A 24,309-nucleotide genomic window follows, 5' to 3' on the forward strand; every position below is an offset into this window, starting at 1 on the left:
GTGATGCTACAGTTGATTGAGTCTTTTACTAAGTTACTTTGTTTTCTCCTCCACTGAACAGATAAGTTTTTCCCTTACTATTAAAAAATAACATGTGAGATTTTCTTTTGGTAATTAACCAAATTTCCGATTAACCACTTAATGATTTTTGACACAAATTAATAATTTTTCCCTTAATCTATATCATTTGAGTCTGTGAAATTATTCTTTTCTAATTCTGTACTTTCTGTTTCATGACTGACATTTTTCTGTAAAACAGTTCATTTCCTTAAAAATTGGGATATTTGGTTATCTTCTTTGTGAGGATATAAGCAACAGAATTCCCACAGACACCTGATGGGAATATTTGTACCATACTTTTGGAATACAATTTGGCATTATCTAGCCAAGTTGATGACACACAACCTATGACCTAGCATTTCCATTTTAGTTGTGGCATTTCCCGCTTTAAGGTGTTCTCCATTTAAAAATCAGAAATCTGTTTTTATAAATTAGACATTTTAAAAATAAATGCTAATCAAGAGTCTATTTATCAACATTATAAATAAGAAAACTTGTAACATTTTTATGTCAACTCAAAACCTCAACCAATTTCCTAAAACAGAACTAATTCACAGTAAAATACCTATACATACAAGTGACAAGCTGTCAGGTTAAGATGTAAAATGGCTGAAGTGTTCATTAAATGATTAATATGCTCATTTCAAACAATCACTTTGTATACAGCAACATGCTGTATTAGTCTGGGTTCTCTAAAGAAACACAATCAATTGTATATATGTATGACTTACGATTCGTTATAAGGAGCTGCCTTACATGATTATGGAGACTGAGAAGTCCCAGATCTGCCGTCAAGATCCAAGTATCTGCTGATGACCCAGGAAAGCCAATAGTATAGTTCTAGTCTAAGCCCAAGTCTGAAGGCAGGAGACCAGTGTTCCAGCTTGAAGATAGGCAGAGAAAGCAAATACTCCTTTACTCAGCCTTTTGTCCAATTGAGACAAGCAATGATTTGATGAGGGTCACCCACATGGTAGAGGGCAATCTGTTTAATTTACTCTATTCAAATGTTAATCTCATCCAGAAATACCCTCATAGATACACAAAGAATAATATTTAACCAAATATCTGGGCACCCACCTCCAGCCAAGTTGACATGTAAAATTAACCATCACAATGCCCTTTGCTGATTCTGACTGCAACTTTCAAAATATTAACATTTAACAATTCTACTTAGAATATCACTCAAGACTTCCCCTACAACACCCACCCCCAACACACACACAGAGTTTTCTTGAAAATGTACTACTGTATATTTGGGGATAAATATAAATTTTTCCTATAAAACATCAACTGACAAGCGTATTACAAAGATACCTATATTCTAAAGTTTGAATATCAAAATCCAAGAGATGTTGCGCCAGGGAAATATTAAAGTATACCAGTACCTACCATAAAAACATGTAAAGATATGTACCAGCAAAAGTGTGTAAGAATATTGGCAGCAGTTATTTACAGTAACCCAAACCTACAAACAACCTGAATGTCCACTTATGGTTGCGTGAATGAGTTGTGAAATATTCATACAATGGAAGAGTATATTACTGAGAAAATGATATAGCCAAATGCTATAGTATAGATGGCATTGAAAATACAATATTGATCAAAAGAAGAAGGATAAAAGTAAAGAAGGATAAAAGTAATTCCAAGAGTACACTTAGAGGTGGCCACCGAGCAGACTGGAGTTCACTCTCTGGAGAGTCTCACTCTCCTTCCTCTGCATCATGTCTGACAAACATCATAAGGCTGGGGTTGAGAAATTTGGTAAGTTTAAATTAAAGAAGGCATAAAAAAACTACTATCTTCAACAGAAATGACTGAACAGGAGAAGCAAGAAGGCAAATTATAATGAGGTGTGTGCCACCAACATGTACTGTGTACTCCACAGCACTACCTTCTTGTTTTACTTATTTCAGCTGTTTAACTTCGTAAGATGCAAAGAGGTTGGATCAAGTTTAAATGACTGCTTCCCCTTTTCTCACCAAAGAATCAGAACGACCCACAATGAACATGGAGCCTGCCTCCCATTTGCCTGGTTGGCTGGCAGGGAAGGAAAAGAACTTGCAAAGAAGCTGGAGGGTTTGACATCAGTGAAATCTAGGGTAAAAACCAAGTTAGTCCAAGGTGTCCTGCAAACTGTAAAATGCAGTTTAATCAGAGTGTAACTTTTTTTTTCAAATGATTTTAATTATTGGAGTGCACAATTTTTAATATGCAAATCAAAAGTTTAAAATAGGAAAAAAATTCCAACAGTATGATTCCATTCATATTAAGTTCAAAAAATCAAAACCAGAGCATTGTTTAAGGATGTATATATGGGTTGCAAAAGCATAAAGAGAAAGGTATGATTATCACACAACCAGAATAGTAGATACCTCCAGGGCGGAGGGGCAGGATTATAATTAGAGAGGAAGCCAAGAACTAAGTGGGTATGCTTGGAAACTGCCCAAGTTCTATTTTTTGACATGGGTTACACTACTGTTTGTTTTATTTTGCTATTGTACATTAAACAGTACAAATATATTTATATACAAATATATATATATATATATCTGTGTGAGAGAGGGAGAGATAGAGTGTGTGTATGTGTGTGTGTAATAAAAAAAGAAAAGAAATGAATGGAAGAAGTTAGGTTAGGCATAATGTAGAAGATATGACTGCAGAATGTTGTTGAAGGGCACTGACCTTTTCTTGCTGTGTCTCAGCATGTGTCAGCACATATAAAATTGAACTACAGAAGAGAAAAAGAAAATTAAAAAAATTCAGAAGCAAAAGCATTTGTAACAGAGCTCACACTTATAGAAAATGCTCAAAAATAAAACATTTGTTGGACTGGAAACTGATAGATGAAATATCTTTCATATGAATAAAAAGCTTTAAAAAACAGTTCAGAAGAAGATAAAAAGTGAACAACTTAATGGGGACATAATAGGCATTCATAAAATCATAAATTGTAAGAATGCTGTAAACATGGCTTTGTGCAATAAATCATGCAATATTCAAAACATGAAGTTGCCAGTGAACTTCAAAAGAAGTCATTCGGGGGAAGAGAAAGATGGCAGAGAAGTAGGAGACCTAAATATCATCAGGTCCCAGGAGTTCAGCTAGATAGTTATTGAAACATTCTGAACACTTACAAACTCAACAGGAGATAGAAGAGAAGAAGAGCAGCAATTCTAGGAACAGAAAATCGATCACTTTTCAGAAGGTAAGACGTGTGGAGAAGTGAATCCAAGGCAACATAGACCATGGGGGAGGGGCTGGCTCCTGGCAAGTGGTAGGGCAGCAGAGCACAAAATCAGAAATTTTAGAAGTCTGCTCCACTGAGAGATGTTGCTCCAGAGGCTAAGCAGGGGGTGGAGCCATCACGGGGACAGTGTGGTCCCAGGACCTGCAGAGTCTTAAAAAGACCAGGGGTGTCTAAGTGTGGCAGAGCTCCCAGGTATCAGAGTGGGGAAGCTACAAAGATGGAGTCAGGGAGGAGCTCTCAGCTTGTGGTTATGTTAAACCATGATCTGAGGTGCAGTTGGGCCACTGCTCTTCAAACAGGGACCCCCACAAGTGGCAGACCTGGGGAGACCCTTCCTTCCTCCTCTGGGAGGAGCAGTGTGGGAGTGCACTGCAGGAATCTCCTGAGTTTGTAAACTCCAAACTGGGTTGTGTCCCAGAGATAGAAATGCTTGGTCACAGGGTAGGCATGGAGTGCAGCTGGAGACCAGAGAGATGGGAGGGACAGACTGCTTTTATCTGAGGGTGCACTGAGGAGGGGGGGGGCCCAAGCTCTCGGCTCCTCCTCACTGGAGATTGGGAGGCAGCCATTTTCATTCCTGTCCTCCAAAGCTGTACAGAAAGCCTGCAGGGAACAAAAGCTACTAAAAGCAAAACTTAACAGATTTTTTAGCCTGGCCCCTGGCAAGGGTGGTGTATTTCCGCCTCAGGCAAATACATTTGAGAATGACAGCAATAGCCCCCTCCACCAGAAGATTAGAAAGAACATCCAGTCAAGACCAAGTTCACTACTCAATGAGAATTATGGAACTCCAGAACTAGGAGAAAGCAACACATAGAATTCATGGCTTTTTACCCTTTCAAAGTTAAATATTTTTAACTTTATTTTTTTCTTATTCTATTTTTTAAAATTTTTCCGGTTTCTTATTTTAATATTTTAAAACTATTTTATGTTATCAATAACTTCTTTAAAATCTTTTTTTTTAAAGATTTTATTTATTTATTTGACAGATCACAGGGAGGCAGAGAGGCAGGCAGAGAGGAGGAAGCAGGCTTCCTGCTGAGCAGAGAGCCCGATGTGGGGCTCGATCCGAGGACTCTGGGATCATGACCCGAGCCGAAAGCAGAGGCTTTAACCCACTAAGCCACCCAGGCACCCCTTAAAAATCTTTTTTAAATTTTCATTGTTATAGTCATATTTTATCCCTTCATTATATTTAACCTTATTTTTTGTATACATATAGGTTTCAAAATTTCCCACAAATTTTGGGATACAGTTTCTTCTAATAGATCAAAATATACCCTAAATCTAATGCACAGCATTGTTATAGTCTCTGGCCTGATCACATTTTTTCCTCTTTTTTTTTTTCTTTTTTCAACCAACTTCTTATCTTATCAATTCCTTTTTTAGAATCTTCTTAAATTTTCATCTTTACAGTCATATTCCATCTCTTCATTGTGTTTACCCTTATTTGTGTGTGTGTGTGTGTGTGTGTGTGTGTGTGTATATATATATATATATATATATATATATATATGATTTTCTTTCTTTAAAATTTTGGGAGGTAGTTTCTTCTAACAGAACAAAATACACCCAAAATCAAGTGTGTGGCTCTGTTCTATTCACCAGTTCAATATATATATTTTTCTTTTTCTTTTTTCCCCCTTTCTTCTCCCCCCAGTTTTGGGTCTCTTCTGATTTGGTTAGTGTATACTTTTCCGGGGTCATTGTTAGCTTTTAGTATTCCGTTCTCTCATTCATCTATTCTTATCTGGATAAAATGACAAGGTGGAAAAACTCACCACAAAAATAAAAGAACAAGAGGTAGTACCAATGGTTAGGGACCTAATCAATATGGACACTAGTAATTTATCAGAACTAGAGTTCAGAATGATGATTATCAAGGTGCTAGCTGGGCTCGAAAAAAGCATGGAAGATGCTAAAGAATCCCTTTCTGGAGAAATAAAAGAACTAAAATCTAACCAAGTTGAAATTTTTTAAAAAGCTATTAATGAGGTAAAATAAAAAATGGAGGATCTTACTGCTAGGATAAATGAAGCAAAAGAGAGAATTACTGATACAGAAGAACAAATAATGGAGAATTAAGAAGCTGAGCAAAAGAAAGACAAACAAGTACTGGACCCCAAGGGGAGAATTCGAGAGATAAGTGATACCATAAGATGAACCAATATTAGAATAATTGGGATCCTAGAAGAAGAAGAGAGGGGGGGGCAGAAGGTATATTGGATCAAATTATAACAGAAAATTTACCTAATTTGGTGAAAGGAACAAGAATCAAAATCCAGAAGGCACAGAGAACCCCCCTTAAAATCAATAAAAATAGGTCTACACCCTGTCATCTAACAGTAAAACTTACAAGTCTCAGTGACAAAGAGAAAATTCTGAAAGCAGCTTGGGACAAGAAGTCTGCAACATACAATGGTAGAAATATTAGATTGGCAGCAGACCTATCCACAGAGACCTGGCAAGCCAGAAAGGACTGGCATGATATATTCAGAGCACTAAATGAGAAAAATATGCAGCCAACAATACTATATCCAGCTAGACTGTCATTGAAAATAGTAGGAGAGATAAAAAGCTTCCAGGACAAATAAAAACTTAAAGAATTTGCAAACATCAAACCATCCCTACAGGAAATATTGAAAGGGATCCTCTAAGAAAAGAGAGAGACTAAAGTAACAGACCAGAAAGGAACAGAGACAATATACAGTAATGGTTACCTCATAGGCAATACAATGGCACTAAATTCATATCTTTCAATACTCATCCTGAACGTAAATGGGCTAAATGCCCCAATCAAAAGACACAGGGTATCAGAATGGATTAAAAAAACAAGAACCATCAATATCCTGTCTATAAGAAACTCATTTTAGACCCAAAGACACCTCCAGATTTAAAGTGAGGGGATGGGAAACAATTTACCATGCTAATGAACATCAGAAGAAAGCTGGGATGGCAATCCTTATATCAGATAAATTAGATCTTAAGCCAAAGACTATAATAAGAGATGAGGAAGGACACTATATCACACTTCCATGAGAAGATCTAACAATTTTAAATATCTATGCCCCTAACATGGGAGCAGCCAATTACATAAACCAATTAATAGCAAAATCAAAGAAACACATAGATAATATACAATAATAGTAGGGGACTTTAACACTCACCTCACTGAAACAGACAGATCATCTAAGCAAAAGATCAACAGGGAAATAAAGGCTTTAAATGATACACCAGATGGACACCACAGATATATTTAGAACATTCCATCTAAAAAAACCAGAATACATATTCTTCTCTAGTGCACATGGAACATTCTCCAGAATAGATCACATCCTGGTCACAAATCAGGTCTCAACTGGTACCAAAAGATTGGGATCATTCTCTGCATATACTTGGGCCACACAATGCTTTGAAACACAATCATAAGAGGAAATTTGGAAAGAACTCAAATACATGGAGGCTAAATAGCATCCTACTAAAGAATGAATGGGTCAACCAGGAAATTAAAGAAGAAGAATTTTAAAAATTCATGGAAACAAATGAAAATGAAAACACAACTGTTCAAAATCTCTGGGACACAGCGAAGACATTCCTGAGAGGACATATACAGCAATACAAGTCTTTCTCAAGAAACAAGGTCTCAAGTACACAACCTAACCCTACATCTAAAGGAGCTGGAGAAAGAATAGCAATGAAAGGCTAATCCCAGTAGGAGAAGAAAAATCATAAATATCAGAGCAGAAATCAATGAAATAGAAACCAAAAGAACATAGAACAAATCAATGAAACTCAGAGCTGTTTCTTTGAAAGAATTAATAAGATTGATAAACCCCTGGCCAGATTTATCAGAAAGAGAAAGGACCCAAATAAATAAAATCATAAATGAAAGAGGAGAGATCACAACCAACACCAAAGAAATACAAACAATTATAAGAGTATATTATGAACAACTATACACCAGAAAATTTGATAATCTGGAAGAAATGGATGCACTCCTAGTAACATATAAACTACCAAAACTGAACCAGGAGGAAATAGAAAACCTGAACAGACTCATAACCAGTAAGGAGATGAAAGCAGTCATCAAAAATCTCCCAACAAACAAGAACCTGGGGCCAGACGGCTTCCCAGGGGAATTCTACCAAATTACAGAATTAATACTTATTCTCCTGAAACTGTTCCAAAAAATAGAAATGGAAGGAAAACTTCCAACCTCATTTTATGAGGCCAACATTACCTTGATCCCAAAACCAGACAAAGATCCCATCAAAAAAGAGAATTACAAACCAATATCCTTGATGAACACAGATGCAAAAAAATCTCACCAAAATACTAGCCAATAGGATCCAGCAGTATATTAAAAGGATTATTCACCCCGACCAAGTGAGATTTATTCCTGGGCTGCAAGGTTGGCTCAACATCATTAAAAAAGTACATGCAAATGTAATACAACACATTAATAAAAGTATGAACAAGAATCACATGATACTCTCAATAGATGCTGAAAAAGCATTTGACAAAGTACAGAATTTTTTCTTGATCAAAACTGTTCACAGTGTCAGGATAGAGGGTACATACCTCAATATCACCAAAGCCATCTATGAAAAACCCACAGTGAATATTATTCTCAATGGGGAAAAACTGAGAGCTTTTCTGCTAAGGTCAAAACACAGCAGGGATGTCCACTATCACCACTGCTATTCAACATAGTACTAGAAGTCCTAGCTTTAGCAAACAGACAACAAAAAGAAATAAAAGGCATCTGAATCAGCAAAAAAGAAGTCAAACTCTCACTCTTTGCAGATGATAGGATACTTCATGTGGAAAACCCAAAAGACTCCATTCCGAAACTGCTAGAACTCATACAGGAATTCAGTAAGGTGTTAGGATATAAAAATCAATACACAGAAATCAGTTGCATTTCTATATACCAACAGCAAGACAGAAGAAAGAGAAATTAAGGAGCCAATCCCATTTACAATTGCACCCCAAACCATAAGGAATAAACTCAAAAAACTATAAAGTACTCATGAAAGAAATTGAGGAAAAAAAATGTTCCATGTTCATGCACTGGAAGAATATTGGGAAAATGTCTATGCTACCTAAAGCAATCTACACATCTAATGCAATCCTTATCAAAATATCATCAATTTTTTCAAAGAAATGGAGCAAATAAACTAAAATGTATATGGATTCAGAAAGGACCCAGAACAGCCAGAGGAATGTTGAAGAAAAAAACCAAGGTTGGCAGCATCACAATTCTGGACTTCAATCTCTATTACAAAGCTGTAATCATCAAGACAGATGGTACAAAAATAGACACATAGACCAATGGGATAGAATAGAAAGTTAGAAAGTCTAGAAATGGATCCTCTGTTCTGTGGTCAACTAATCTTTGACAAAGAGGGAAAGAATGCCCAATGTAAAAGATGGTCTCTTCAACAAATGGTGCTGGGAATATTGGACAGCCACATGCAGAAAAATGAAACTGGACCATTTCCTTACACCACACACAAAAGTAGACTCCAAATGGATGAAAGACCTCAATGTGAGAAAGGAATCCAACAAAATCCTTGAGAAGAACACAGGCAGCAGCCTCTTCAACCTCAGCCTCCAAAGGCAAGGGAAGCAAAGGCAAAAATGAACTATTTGGGCTTCATCAAGATCAAAAGCTTTTGCATAGCAAAGGAACAGCCAGCAAAACCAAAAGACAACTGACAGAATGGGAGAAGATATTTGGAAATGACATATCAGATATAGGTCTAGTAACCAAAATCTATAAATAACTTAACAAACTCAATACCCAAAGAACAAATAATCTAATCAAGAAATGGGAAGAAGATATGAACAGACTTTTCTGGAAAAAAGATAACAAAATGGCCAGCAGACACATGAAAAAATGCTCCACATCACTCAGCATCAGGGAAATACAAGTCAGTATACAGTGAGATACCACCTCACACCAGTCAGAATGGCCAAAACTAACAAGTCAGGAAAGGACAGATACTGGCGAGGATGCGGAGAAAGGGGAACCCTCCTACACTGTTGGTAGGAATGCAAGCTGGTGCAGCCACTCTGGAAAACAGTATGGAGTTGCCTCAAAAAGTTAAAAACAGAGCTTCCCTACACCCACCGATTGTACTACTGGATCTTTACCCTAAATTTACAAATTAGTGATCCAAAGGGGCATGTGCACTGAATGTTCATAGCAGCAACGTCCGCAATAGCCAAACTATGGAAAGAACCTCGATGTCCATCAACAGATGAATGGGTAAAGAAGATGTGGTATATATGTACAATGGAATTATGCAGCCATTAAAAAAAAAATCTTGCCATTTGCAACGATGTGGATGGAACTAGAGGGTATTATGCTAAGCGATATAAGTCAATCAGAGAAAGACAATTAGCATATGATCTCTCTGATATGAGGAATTTGAGAGGCAGGGTGGGGGGTTGTCAGGGGTAAGGAAGGAAAAAAGAAACAAAATGGGATCGGGAGGAAGATGAACTCTAAGGACTCTTAATGTCACGAAATAAATTGAGGGTTGCTGGGGAGGTGGACGTGGGGAGGGATAGGATGGCTGGGTAATGAACATTGGGGAGGGTATGTGCTATGGTGAGTGCTGTGAAATGTGTAAGCCTGATGATTCACAGACCTGTACCCTTGGGGTAAACAATTAAAAATTTTTTTTTCCCCAATTTATTTATTTTCAGAAAAACATTATTCATTATTTTTTCACCACACCCAGTGCTCCATGCAAGCTGTGCCCTCTATAATACCCACCACCTGGTACCCCAACCTCCCACCCCCCCGCCACTTCAAACCCTTCAGACTGTTTTTCAGAGTCCATAGTCTCTCATGGTTCACCTCCCCTTCCAATTTACCCAAATTCCCTACTACTCTCTAACGCCCCTTGTCCTCCATGCTATTGGTTATGCTCCACAAATGAGTGAAACCATATGATAATTGACTCTCTCTGCTTGACTGATTTCACTCAGCATAATCTCTTCCAGTCCCGTCCATGTTGCTACAAAAGTTGGATATTCGTCCTTTCTGATGGAGGCATAATACTCCATAGTGTATATGGACCACATCTTCCTTATCCATTCATCCGTTGAAGGGCATCTTGGTTCTTTCCATAGTTTGGCGACCGTGGCCATTGCTGCTATAAACATTGGGGTACAGATGGCCCTTCTTTTCACGACATCTGTGTCTTTGGGGTAAATACCCAGGAGTGCAATTGCAGGGTCGTAGGGAAGCTCTATTTTTAATTTCTTGAGGAATCTCCACACTGTTCTCCAAAGAGGCTGCACCAACTTGCAATCCCACCAACAGTGTAAGAGGGTTCCCCTTTCTCCACATCCTCTCCAACACATGTTGTTTCCTGTTTTGTTAATTTTGGCCATTCTAACTGGTGTAAGGTGATATCTCAATGTGGTTTTAATTTGAATCTCCCTGAGGGCTAATGATGATGAGCATTTTTTCATGTGTCTGATAGCCATTTGTATTTCTTGATTGGAGAAGTGTCTGTTCATATCTTCTGCCCATTTTTTGATGTGTTTGTCTGTCTCGTGTGGGTTGAGTTTGAGGAGTTCATTATAGATCCTGGATATCAACCTTTTGTCTGTACTGTCATTTGCAAATATCTTCTCCCATTCCGTGGGTTGCCTCTTTGTTTTTTTGACTGTTTCCTTTGCTGTGCAGAAGCTTTTGATTTTGATGAAGTCCCAGAAGTTTATTTTCGCTTTTGTTTCCTTTGCCTTTGGAGACGTATCTTGAAAGAAGTTGCTGTGGCTGATATCGAAGAGATTACTGCCTATGTTCTCCTCTAAGATTCTGATAGATTCCTGTCTCACGTTGAGGTCTTTTATCCATTTTGAGTTGATCTTTGTGTACGGTGTAAGAGAATGGTCGAGTTTCATTCTTCTACATATAGCTGTCCAGTTTTCCCAGCACCATTTATTGAAGAGACTGTCTTTTTTCCACTGTATATTTTTTCCTGTTTTGTCGAAGATTAATTGACCATAGAGTTGAGGGTCCATATCAGGGCTCTCTACTCTGTTCCACTGGTCTATGTGTCTGTTTTTATGCCAGTATCATGCTGTCTTGGTGATCACAGCTTTGTAATAAAGCTTGAAATCAGGTAAGGTGATGCCGCCAGCTTTATTTTTGTTTTTCAACATTTCCTTAGCGATTCGGGGTCTCTTCTGATTCCATACAAATTTTAGGATTATTTGCTCCAGCTCTTTGAAGAATGCCAGTGGAATTTTGATCGGAATGGCATTAAAAGTATAGATTGCTCTAGGCAGTATAGACATTTTAACGATGTTTATTCTTCCGATCCAAGAGCATGGAATGGTCTTCCATCTTTTTGTGTCTTCTTCAATTTCTTTCATGAGTGTTCTATAGTTCCTCAAGTATAGATCCTTTACCTCTTTAGTTAGGTTTATTCCCAGGTATCTTATGGTTCTTGGTGCTATAGTAAATGGAATCGATTCTCTAATTTCCCTTTCTGTATTTTCATTGTATTACATGTCCTTAAATTTTGGCATGTGACAGGAGGAAAAAATCAAATAAGCAACTAGTCAGAATATTCAGCCTCAAAGAAAGTGCTTCACAATTTCTTAACTTTTTAAAACACAACAAATAAAATCCCATAAATGTTTGTCAACAGTTTGACCAGACTCTGGCACTTGAGGTAAAACAAACCAAAAAAAGTTCAGAAGCATTCCCCTAAAGACGTGATTTCCCATGGAGTGCTGCCCTCTGCTGGGAACTGTGGCCACATCTGATCCCATAAATGAGTACTTTTCTGTGGTAATCCATTACCATTTTTGTTTTCATGAATGAAAGGTATCTATCCTTCCCTTAAAACACTTCTTTTGAAATTAGATGTAAACAAACTAAAGATGTGTTATGATATGTTTTCAAGTAAACTTAAAATTAACCTCTTTTTGTATTTAAAAAGAAAATCATAAAATGATAAGCTATATACTTTCCATTGAATTGCATTAATCAGAGTACAAGAACTAAAGTTTGAAATATTTCAAAGTAATTTTAAAAACAGGTTCAAAGCTAGATATATGAACAATAAAAATGAATTTAAAATTCATGTTCCTCAATACTTGGTTTAAATTAGTATCCTATAATTAAGCAGCCATCATTAGAAACAGTTTTCATATTTCAATGATGCTGTTATCATTCAAAATCAATTTTGAACTGCTTGTATAAAATTGCCTTCAAAGTTGTTTAAAAGATAGATAAGACAGTCTATTTTATAATTACAATGTCTTTACTAAAAACATTGCTAAATTTCATTGTCAGCATTATTTATGAACTTAATTTTGAATGTCACTTTTATTTTAGAGCAGATATGACTTTTAGAGCTAAAGATTTTCTATTACTGGGGGTATTCAAAGGAAATTCTGAAAGAGGAATTCTAAAAAAAATTTTGTCAGTAACAGTAACTTTTGTCAAACAATTATGTATATGTTTACATGTATATATATAAAATATATCTATTTTATTATATATTATTTCCCCTTTATATTTATATATAAATAATATTATATATAAATATATAATATAAAGGGAAAATAAATATATATTCCCTTTATATATATAATGGGAAAATAATCATGTATATGTAAATGCCAGGTGTCAGCTTCTGCTTAGAATGTAGAAAGTTACAAAAAGAATGCCATTCCTACCGTAACAATAACAAGCCAGATAACCAATAAAATCACGGTTTATTAAAATTCATCAGAGACCTAAATATGGGGGAAAATACCTAATGAATAAAACTTAGAAAGTTACAGACCCCTCTCTGCAGTGAAGAGACCCGACAGTTTCTTTCATCCTTGGTGAAGCAGTGGGAAAGGAAAAAGCTGTCAGAGAAGTAAGTAAAAGGAAAACTGCTGAACTTCTAAAACAAATTTGTAGACCAAGTGTGGCCTGTCATGATGGTCGAGAATCCTTAAGACACAGACCATGCCCATCTACCAATATTTTCTCATGGGCCTTCACAGAGTGGCCATGAAAACCTTGGGGTTGGTGTAAGAATGCTAAGAGAGACTTTCAAGCACTCAGGCTTTATGGTGATAAAAGGCAGCAGTCACCTAACTTCAGTGGAAAAGGGGCAGGATTGCTGAGAGAGATCTTCTCCTCTGAGGTACAGTGTACAGAACCTCATGAACTCTGAAGGCAGGAAAGGAGAACTGAAACACGTTCTTTAAGTTCTCAGGGCCCAACACTAAGTAAGAGACAGTGATAACTTATAATTGGAGAGGGGCAGGAAAGATGAAAGGGACTCTCCTCTGAAGTGTAAGCACAGGGGATTTATTGCAGTCTGGAAGCAGCAAAGGAGAAATGAACTGAACCCCTTAGGTACTTGGGGTCTTCAGTGAGTAACACACAATGACTGATTGGGCTGGGGTAGAGGCAAGAATGCGGACACACACCCCTCTGAGACGCAGACAACCAGGATCTGCAGAAGGCTGAAAGCAAAGCAGGAGAATGGAAACAAATCCTCCAGACACTCGGGACCCAAGTCTGATTAAAAAGAAAATTCTGATCCCTTGCACAAATTATTTGAAGTCTGCAGTGAAATAAATCCAACTAAAGAAGGAGACCAGTCCAGATCCAACTCAATTATAGATGATATTGACTTATCTCCTTAAATTTCATCTCCTCTTTTTAGTGGTCTGACCAAAGGAAGATACCCTTTGTTGGATGTAAATATTATTTTCTTCAGCTTCTATTGTACTATTATCAATATCAAACCATCAATCACAGAAAAAAAAAAAAGTGACTTGTTCTCAAGAGAGACAAGAGTCAATTAAAACCTGATCCAAAGACAGTCCAAGTGCTAGAATTATCAAAAGGGGACTTCAAGATAATAATAATAATAAATATATTAAAAATCTCATGGAAAAGGTAGATAGTAGGTGTGAACAAATGGGGAACCACAGAATAAGGATGAAAACTATAAAAAGGAGCCAGATGGTAATCTAAAAATGAAAAATAAAATATAAGATAAAGAATTATTTTGACAGACTCATTAGCATAATGAACATATCACATGAATCAGTGAATTTGGATTGAAAATTGAAACTAAAATTACCCAATTTAAAACACAAAGAGAAAATATTTTTAAAAGAAGGGTGATAAGAACATCCAATAACCGTGAAACAATATTAAATAGGCTAACATTTGTGTATCTGGAGTCCCACCACAAAAACAACAATAAAACAGAGAAGTAGTATCAGAAGAGATAATGAGTAACAATTTTCCAAAACTGATGGAGGATATCAACATATGGACCTGAGAGGTTCAGAGAAATCCAAGGAAAGTAAATAAAAAGAAAACCATACCTAGCCTTATCATAATCATACTGCTGAAATCTAAAGAGTAAAGATAAAATCCTGAAATCAGAAGAAGAAAAGAAATATTTCATACAATGAACAATGATGAGAGTGACGGCTGACATCTTATCAGAAAAAAACAAAGGGGGTGAGCAATGGAGTGGCACCTTAAAGCTCTTAGAGAAAAAAGAAAAACTATTCATCTAGAATTCTATATCCAGGAAAAATGTTCTTTAAAAATGAAGTCAAAAGAAACATACTTGGAAGGAAGCAAAAACTGAAAGGATTCATCTTACCTCCCATAGACCTGCACCACAAGAAGTATTAAGCACTAATGCTCTATGGGGCTTTTTCAGTAATTTTTCTCTGTTTCATCTGTATAGTTTTGATTGCTGTGTCTTCAAGTTCAGTAATTCCTTCTGCAATGTCTAATCTATCATGAATCCCACCTATTATACTTTTCATTTCACACACTATAGTTTTCATCTCTGCAAGTCCAATTTAGGTCTTTATAACATTTTTTTGGTCTTTATTTAACATGCATAATATTTCCAGCTTCTTGAAATAGGAGTTGTAATTATAGTAATTATTTACTGTCCTGGTTTACTAATTCTGTCTTTGTGCCAAATCTGGGTTGGTTTAATAGATTATTTTTCATCTTCATATGGATAATACTTTGCTTCATTGCATGCTGATAATTTTTGATTGGATGCTAGATATTATGAATTTTATCTTGTTGGATACCCTATATTTTTGCATTTCTGTAAATATTCTTGAGCTTTCTTCTGGAATGCTGTTAAGTTACTTAGAAACAGTAAGGTCTTGCTTATGAGTGTTATGAGGAGGAACCAGAACAACATTTAGTTAAGGGTTGATTTTGCTACTATTGAGGCAAAAAACACTTCTGAGAATTCTACCCTGATTCCAGGATTATAAGGTTTCCCACATTGGCTGACATCTTCTGTAAGCCCCTGTTATTGTTCCCTCTAATCCATTCTGGTGGTTCTTTCTCCAGCCTCAAGCAGTTTCTTCACCTCATGCACTTATCAGTACAGAGCTGAAAACATGTAGAGGACTCTGCAGATCTCCAGAGATTTTCCTCCCTCTTTCTGCATAACTCACTCCTCCGTGATACTCTTCCTATGAACTCTGGCTTGGTTGCCCTTCCCAGATTCCCTTCTTTATCTTCTCGACTCAGGGAGACCACCAGGCTTTGTCTAGGTTCTCTCTCTCTTGTGGCCTAGGAAATCCACAGGCAATAAGCTGGGGAAATTATAGATCTCATCTCATTTGTTTATACAGTGAAGGGAATCACTATTCTTCATTGCCTAATGTTCGATGTCTAGAAAACTGTTCTTCCATATATTTTATTCATTTTTTTTGTTACTTAGACAGGAAAGTAAATCTTCTCTTTCTAAATTACCCTCCATCTTGACTAGTAACAGAAATCTTTGTATCATGCGATTTTAAATGTTCTAACTCCATGTATTCTGTATTTTATGACCGAAATGCTTTTCCTTTGAGATCCAACCAAGTAAAAATCCTTTTCATTCCTGTATGATGTCAAATTTAGAATACAGTATGAACTGTGGAGAGAGCGAAACTATCCATAAGTAGGGGCTCATGCACAGAAAGAAAGGCATATGAAAAGACATTGACCCTATGATATTCGCCCCATTTACCTACTTCATTTTCCATTTTGAAATTCTTCTCTGACCTGACTTGTCCTAAAGGTAAGTTCCTGCATTCCCTGTGATTAGTTTCTACTCTGGGCAAGAAAGGGATAGCATAAAATGTCTAAAAGCCCTTTTATATACCAAACTTTTTTCAAATTTGCAAACTTTCTTTCCGCTAGGTAAGGTAGCCTTGCCTACTTTCTCTAGAATTTCTCTACAACTAAAGAAACACAAACATATACAACACACACACACACACACACGCACATACACACACACACACATATCAATTTCATACTAAGTGTCTACATTTTAGTTTTCAGCTGGAAATGTACTTTTAACTAAAGTTAATCTCTGATGTCTCTCTTTCAGACATCCCTCCTTCACTTCAGACAAATGTTGTTTACCACAATCAATTACTATGAAGTGATTAAAATATAAAGTAACATCCTATCTTCCTAAGTACAGTGAAAAAAGGCAACATGAGTAGCCTATAAATCCTTCTATTACTTTCAGTATAGAGATCAGGCTACCAGCTGGTGTTCAAATAACTAAATCATTTTACTCAAAATTTAGGAGACAGGTGTTGGCTAGATGTGGATGATGTATTATGTTTAGATGATTCAGTGCAAGGTTCAGGGGCTACTGTTTTGAGGAGAATGGTTATAAAGCTCCAATGACTAAACATCTTAATTTGAAACCCATGCTACATGTTGTACTCCAATGAAATAGAAAGAAAAAGGGGATTTCATGACGTTCATGATAGAATATTTTTCTATTGCTTCCATTTCTCATAATAAAAATATATTAACAGCATTCCTGAAATGTTTACTCCTCAAAAAATTTTTGAATTTCCCACTTTTGAAAAATAACAGCACATTTTAAATATTCTCTTAAATATATTTTTATAATTTTTTATTTTTTATAAACATATACTTTTATCCCCAGGGGTACAGGTCTGTGAATCGCCAGGTTTACACACTTCACAGCACTCACCATAGCACATACCCTCCCCAATCTCTTAAATATTTTTTAAAGTCAAGCAGTTTAATCCTGTATCTCTCAACTATGTTTGAGTCTAGTAAAGCAAAACCAAGGAGCCAAGATGGCAGAGTAAGAGGAACCTAAGCTCACTTCGTCCCACAGATAAAACTAGAGAATACTCACATCAGTGTAAATAACACAGAAAATGACCTGAAGACTGGCAGGACAAACTCCACAACCTAAGGTAGGGAAGAAGCCACATGGAAGAGAGTATGAAGAGAAGACACATGGTAGGAAGTGAAACTTTGGCTATTCACAAAGTTGGGGAAGGGAGTTGCAGATGTGAAAAGGGTAAGAAACAGAATTATCTATGCACTTCAGGGCATGTCCCAAAGAGGCAGTGTGCATGGAGGGACTTCTCCAGGAACAAAGAAGCTGGCAGGGGCCATCTGCCTCTCCACTCCCCAGCATAAACACATGGCCACCTGCAGGAGCCAGCACAGCACCCACATTCACTACCTAGCTGGCTTAGACTAAGTCCTGCCCGCCTGCACTTTGGTTGATCAAAGTAACCCCTGCCTCAGTCTAGCTTCTGTGGGCACTCTCCCCCAGAAGACTGCTGCAAACCTTGCCATTGCTGCCTCTCCTGACCCACATTTTCAGAGCCTCTGTCCCACTGGTGGTGGTGGCAGTGGTGGGCCCTGTGGAAGCCCAAGGTGCACTTTGTTAAAATTGTCCACTCTGCTCTGGTTGAGGACCAGACAGTACCCACAACAGGCAAAGACAGACTCTAAAGACAACTGGGCTGAAAGAAAAAGCAGCCAGGACACAACAGCTGGGTACAAACAACATACATAGCTTTAGCTAAAGTGCCCAGTTATACTGAACAGAGTACATTGCTCTGCAAGGCACTCTTCTTTATAAGGTCTTTACTTTCAAGAGCAGGAAATGTAGCTGACCTCCTTAACAAAGACAGACAGACATAGAGTGTTAGACAAAATGAGAACACATAGGATTATGTCCCAAATGAAAGAACAGGACAAAAGGACAGCAACAGAACTAAGCGAAACAGATATAAATAATATCCCTGACAGAGAACTTAAAGTAATGATCATAAAGATATTACTGGACTTTGGAAAAAAGTGGAGACATCAGTGAGACCCTTAACAAAGAGATAGAAAACATAAAAAAGAACCAGTCAGAAATGAAAAACACCATAAATAAAATTAAAAATACACTATATGTTTTGGGTAGTATAGACATTTTAACAATATTTGTTCCTCCAATCCATGAGCAGGGAATGTCTTTCCAATTCTTTGTGTCATCTTCAATTTCTTTCATCAGTGTTTTATAGTTTTCAGACTGCAAGTCTTTCACCTCTTTGGTCAGGTTTATTCCTACGTATCTTACTGTTATAGGTGCAGTTGTAAAAGGGACATATTTAAAGTAATCCTTATCAAACTACCAAGAGCATTTTTCACAGAGCTAGAATAAACACTCCTAAAATTTGCATGGAACCACAAAAGACACAGATAAAGCAATCTTGAAAATGAAAAGCAAAGTTGGAGGCATCACAATTCCAGACTTCAAATTATATTTCAAAGCTATAGTGATCAAAACACCTTGATACTGGTACAAAAATAGACACATAGATCAATAGAACAGAATAGAAAACCCAGAAATAAACCTACAACTATGTAGTCAATTAATCTTTGATGATGAAGGAAAGAATATCCAATGGGAAAAAAGAAATAGTTCTCGGAAAACTGGACAGCAACATGCAAAGAAATGAAACTGGACCACTTTCTTAGACCAAACACAAAATAAATTCAGAATGGATTAAAGATGTAATTGTGAAACCTGAAGCCATAAAAATCCTAGAAGAGAAACAGGCAATAGCCTCTTTGACACCACCCATAGAAACTACTTTCACAATACATCTCCTGAGGCAAGGAAGCAAAAGCAAAAACAAACTACTGCCACTTCTTCAAAATAAAAAGCTTCTGCTCAGTGAAGCAAATAATCAACAAAGCTAAAAGGAAACCTACAGAATGGGAGAAGATAAGTGCAAAGGATATAATCTGTTAAAGGGTTTGTCTTCAAAATATATAAAGAACTTAAAAAACTCTACAGCCAAAAAATAAACAATCTAGTTAAGAAATGGACAGAAGACATGAAAAGACATTTTTCCAAAGAAGACACAGATGGCCAACAGACACATGAAAAGATACTCAACATCACTCATCAGCAGGGAAATACAAGTCAAAACAATAATGAGATATGACCTCACTGAACGTGTCAGAATGGCTAAAATAAAAAATCCAAGAAACAACAAGTGTTGGTAAGGATGTGCAGAAAAAGGAACTCTCATGCATTGTTTGTGGGAATGTAAACTATTGCAGCCACTGTGGAAAATAGTACGGAGGCTCGTCAAAAAATTAAAAATAGAACTACCCTATGATCTAGTAATTGTACCACTGGGTATTACCCAAAGAACACAAAAACACTAATTTGAAAGGATATGTGCACCCCTATGTTTATTGCAACATTACTTACAATAACCAAACTATGGAAGCATCTCAAATGTCCATCAGGAGATGAATGGATAAACATATGGTATATATATATATATACAATAGAATATTAAGTCATAAAAAATAAAAAATCCTGCCATCTGCAACAATATGGATGAAATGAGAAAGCATAATGCCAAGCAAAATAAGCCAGTCAGAGAAAGACAAATACCATATGATTTCACTTATATGTGGAATTTAAGAAACAGAACAGGGAACAAAGGGGGATAAAAGAGAGAGACAAACCAAAAAACAATCTGTTAACTACAGAGAACAAACAGAGGGTTACCAGAGAGGAGGTGGGGGGGGGGTAAAAGGGAATGGATCAAGTAGGTGAAGGGGATTAAGAGTACCTTACCTTGGTAAGCAGTGAGTAATACATGGAGCTGTTGAATTGCTATATTGTATACCCAAAACTAATAGAACACTGTATGCTAACTATACTGGAATGAAAATCATTTTTTTTTTAAAAAAGAAGCAAGGAGAAAGAAATAAAGTTGGTAAATATACGTAGAACAGGGTTCAAGCAGGATAATCCTGTGCTATACAATGTTCATATGTTCTCTTTTTTTATGTCTCTCTCCCCTCACCTCCCTCTCCCAACTTCTCTTTCTTCCCCTCACTCCCCTCTCACTTGCTGGCTTGTTCTTCCCCTCTCATTCTCTGTTACATCAGCCTTCTCGGCTTACAATGCAGTTCTAACGACCAGAGTTAAAGGCAAGAAAGGCAACTCAGCAGATGACAGGTATCTGGAGCCTGTACACACTTGATCACTTAGAGATGTAGGAGCAATATTCCTGGTCAAGAGCTTGCTAATAACCCCCGGGCAGCCCCAGCAAAGGACACTTGTGGCCAGACTGGATATCAATAATGGATTGTCAATTTAAGTATATAACTGTTGAATATTTCATGCCTCATGAATGTTAAGTGCCTATTTGTTCTTTCCATCCTTCCCTATTGTTCAGCACACATATGCACTACCCAATTTACATATGCCTAACCTGATCCACAGGTTACATGCTTTAGTTTTATTTAAGAAAGACTATTCTTAAATGATGTAGCAAATATACATAAACATGATTTGCAAAATGATTATAATTATTAACATACCAGTAGATTATTCTTGTATTTAAAAAATGTTAATTGATCACCCATCATGTACTAGTGATTCTTTTGGGTGTTGGTGTCAGGACAATGACTAAAAGAAATTAAAATCCTTACCCTTTCAGAGCTTACATTTTAGTGGAAGCTGTATAGGTAAGAAATACATCACATGTGCATGGGAATGGGTATCTGTATTATGTATTCACAGACATGTATGTGTGAGCACTTGTACATGCAAGCATGTATGTGTTGCACATACTTAAAATTTTTATTAACCTAGCTCAACAAGTATAAAACCACAAGTCTAAGAAGTATTTGAATATTGAGGATAACAATGAATTGCATTACACTTTCTCAGTATGCTGTGTTCCACGGACTACTGAATACCCGAGTGTTAGTACTGTCTCTGTCACTTACTATCTGGGTGTCAATGGACAAATCACTTAATCTTCATGAATCTTGCCTTCTGTGTATACAGTTTCTCTATAGACTTAGTGAGATAATATGAGGAATGTGGTAGATACATTAGAAAGTCACGCACAAATATAAGGTATTTTCTATATTATTACCTTGATTCCTAAAGTAAGCAGTAGTGTTACTTATTGATATTTGGTAGTAATTTTGCTCCCATGGTCCCAAACTAGCAGAGTAGCAGACTTTTTTTTGTTTCTGCTTAAACTTTATCCTCTAGCCTAAGTTTATATTTCTTTCTGTACCCAACTCTTCAGTATTATTTCTTTGCTCTTCAATAAAGATATGAGAACACATGGAAGTGATGGTGGTAAAGTGATATATGGAAATGCACCATTTAGCTTCATTAAGTCCCATTTTGGGTTTTCACCAATAGCTACCACCAAAGTTGCTAAGAAAAAAAAAATTTTTTTAAGATTTTGTTTATTTGAAAGAGATCACAAGCAGGCAGAGAGGCAGGCAGAGAGAGAGGGGAGGAAGCAGACTCCCCACTGAGCAGAGAGCCTGACGTGGGGCTCGATCCCAGGACCCTGGGATCATGACCTGAGCCAAAGGCAGAGGCTTTAACCCACTGAGCCACCCAGGTGCCCCACTAAGAAAATTCTTATCAACCCTGTGCTCCCTCTACCTTCTCAACTTCACTGGCCCACTCCATTTCAACACATTCTCCTTTCTATTTGAACCCTCTAAGAATACTGTGCTCAGTACTGAAAATCTTTAGCAACCCTGGATTTACTTGCATCATTGCATAAAAAAGCATAACCCTGTCGGTGCCACATAAATGAGTATAATAAGCAAAGCAGTGCTCTCTTAATTCATTAGCATTCACTTTACAGCACTGGTCTCCTAATTAAGATTCATAAATATTCATATTCATTCAGGCTATTCTACATTTTATTTGCTACATTTGGTTAGAAATATTTAGACACATTAACTGTTCTTCCAGTCAGAACAAGTACTCCCTATTTGTGGATAAGCCAGTTAATAATTGTCCTTTGCCAAAAGCAAAATTTTAAAGCATGTTTTGTTCCCATTTTCAATTTTCCTTTATTTCTTTACATAAGTCATTGTATTTGGACACAGAAAAGTACATTGTTCTAAGTGAAATTTTGAATTGGTTTGTTAGCTTCTTCCAATGGTAATAATATCCTCAAGTTAAGCTGGTAAATATATTATATAAAACTATGAACCTGAGAAGTTTGCACCTTTGATAAAGAAAGTGATCAAATGAGGGGAGGGTGACTTGAAGCTCCAACTCCTGAGTAATGGCTGAAGGGTTGACAGATGATTATTTCAAAGGAAAGATTTTATCTCTATCCAAAAGATAGAGTCCCACTATCTCTTGACAGAAAATAAATCTGATATCTGGATGTTCAGAGTTCTGGTTATGGGGAATTGAGAAGGAGGACCATGAAAGTGGATGAAACCATACTGGGAGTTGTATCCCTTCTCCAGAAGAGTATAAAAACTTAGAAGGAAGAATGGCTTTGGATCCCCATGGATTTGGGGGATAAGGAGAAAGGAGGAAATGAGTAGTAGAAAACAAAGATTTTATAAAAAACAAAAGAAAATGGAAACATCAGAAGACATCAGTATCCTCTCTCCTATTCCCACAAAAAATGCGGACATTAATTAAATAACCTGTAGTTCATCATACCAACAAGAGGGGACTCTTGCACTAAGAAATCTAAAAAGCCACCAAACTTCCTTTTCTCCTTACAATTGTTATTGCTGGCATAGGAAAATGTAAGATATACCAAAATTAACAGAAAAAGGAAGACATCATCCATACTTAAGTTCTTGTATTAAAAAACCAAAATATGGAAAGAGAAACATTTCAGATGATGAAAATGATTCCCCCCAAAACAAAGCACAGAAAAATATGTCATTTAAATTAAAAATCCCTGGGGCACCTGGGTGGCTCAGTGGGTTAAAACCTCTGCCTTCAGCTCAGGTCGTGATCCCAGGGTCTCGGGATCAAGCCCCACATCGGGCTCTCTGCTCAGCAAGAAGACTGCTTCCCAACCACTCCCACCTGCCTCTCTTCCTATTTGTGATCTCTATCTGTCAAATAAATAAATAAAATCTTAAAAAAAAATTAAAAATCCTTAAACAAGTATTTGGTGATGTGAAAAAACTCAAAGAATATATTTAAAAGTGCAAAATAAAAATTAACATAAAAATAAGAAGCTGTAAAATGAGAGCCAACTGAACTCAGGAACAAAACTGAAAATAAAAAAAAACCAACAAAACAGACACAAAATTGGAAGACATTCAAGTAACAACACATTAGACTGAGAATATAATATGGGACACAAGCAAAAATCAGAACAAAAAATAATTTAAATAAAATAAAGAGCAAGGTAAAAAGGATCAGCAAGAAAATAATAGAAAAGGGGAAAAAATCTAAATAATGAAATGGTTATTAATGCAGGTATTAGCACAAAGATAACCTAAGAACAAAAACAAACACAGAACATACAAATACATATTTTATATATATCATATAATATTCAAAGTATTAAGATAAGGAACATAAAAATATACAAACATAGAAAAAGAAATGCAACAAATACATAACACACAGTAAATATATAAATATTACTTAAATATATAATAATCATATCAATAAATAAAAATGAATTTAACTCACCTATTAAATAAAAAACATTTTCATATTGGCTCATGTAGCAAAACCTAACTGTTAAATAAACCGACCCACTTAAAACAAACGGATTCAGAAAAGCTAGACTTGGTAAATACAAGTGAATAAGAAATACCAGCATTTCATGGCTTGGAAATATTATATTAGACAAAAAGTTTA

The 24,309-nt window shown here is 36.5% G+C and overlaps 1 protein-coding gene across 2 annotated transcripts in view; it reads right to left on the reverse strand.

Annotated features, from left to right (window-relative positions):
• FBXO4 (F-box protein 4) overlaps positions 1 to 24,309 on the reverse strand; it is a 145,678-nt gene that overhangs the window by 101,913 nt on the left and 19,456 nt on the right. Inside the window, exon 7 of one of the 2 annotated variants that reach the window (XM_044232410.1) lies at positions 2,746 to 2,791. In XM_044232410.1, the coding sequence (XP_044088345.1) occupies positions 2,772 to 2,791 (20 nt within the window). In that variant the 3' untranslated portion in view covers positions 2,746 to 2,771. Of the gene's footprint in view, positions 1 to 2,632; positions 2,792 to 24,309 lie in introns of those variants that run through there. The other variant, XM_044232407.1, reaches the window with a different exon arrangement.

This window comes from Neovison vison, chromosome 1 (genome assembly GCF_020171115.1).
Source record: "Neovison vison isolate M4711 chromosome 1, ASM_NN_V1, whole genome shotgun sequence".
Lineage (NCBI taxonomy): Eukaryota > Metazoa > Chordata > Mammalia > Carnivora > Mustelidae > Neogale > Neogale vison.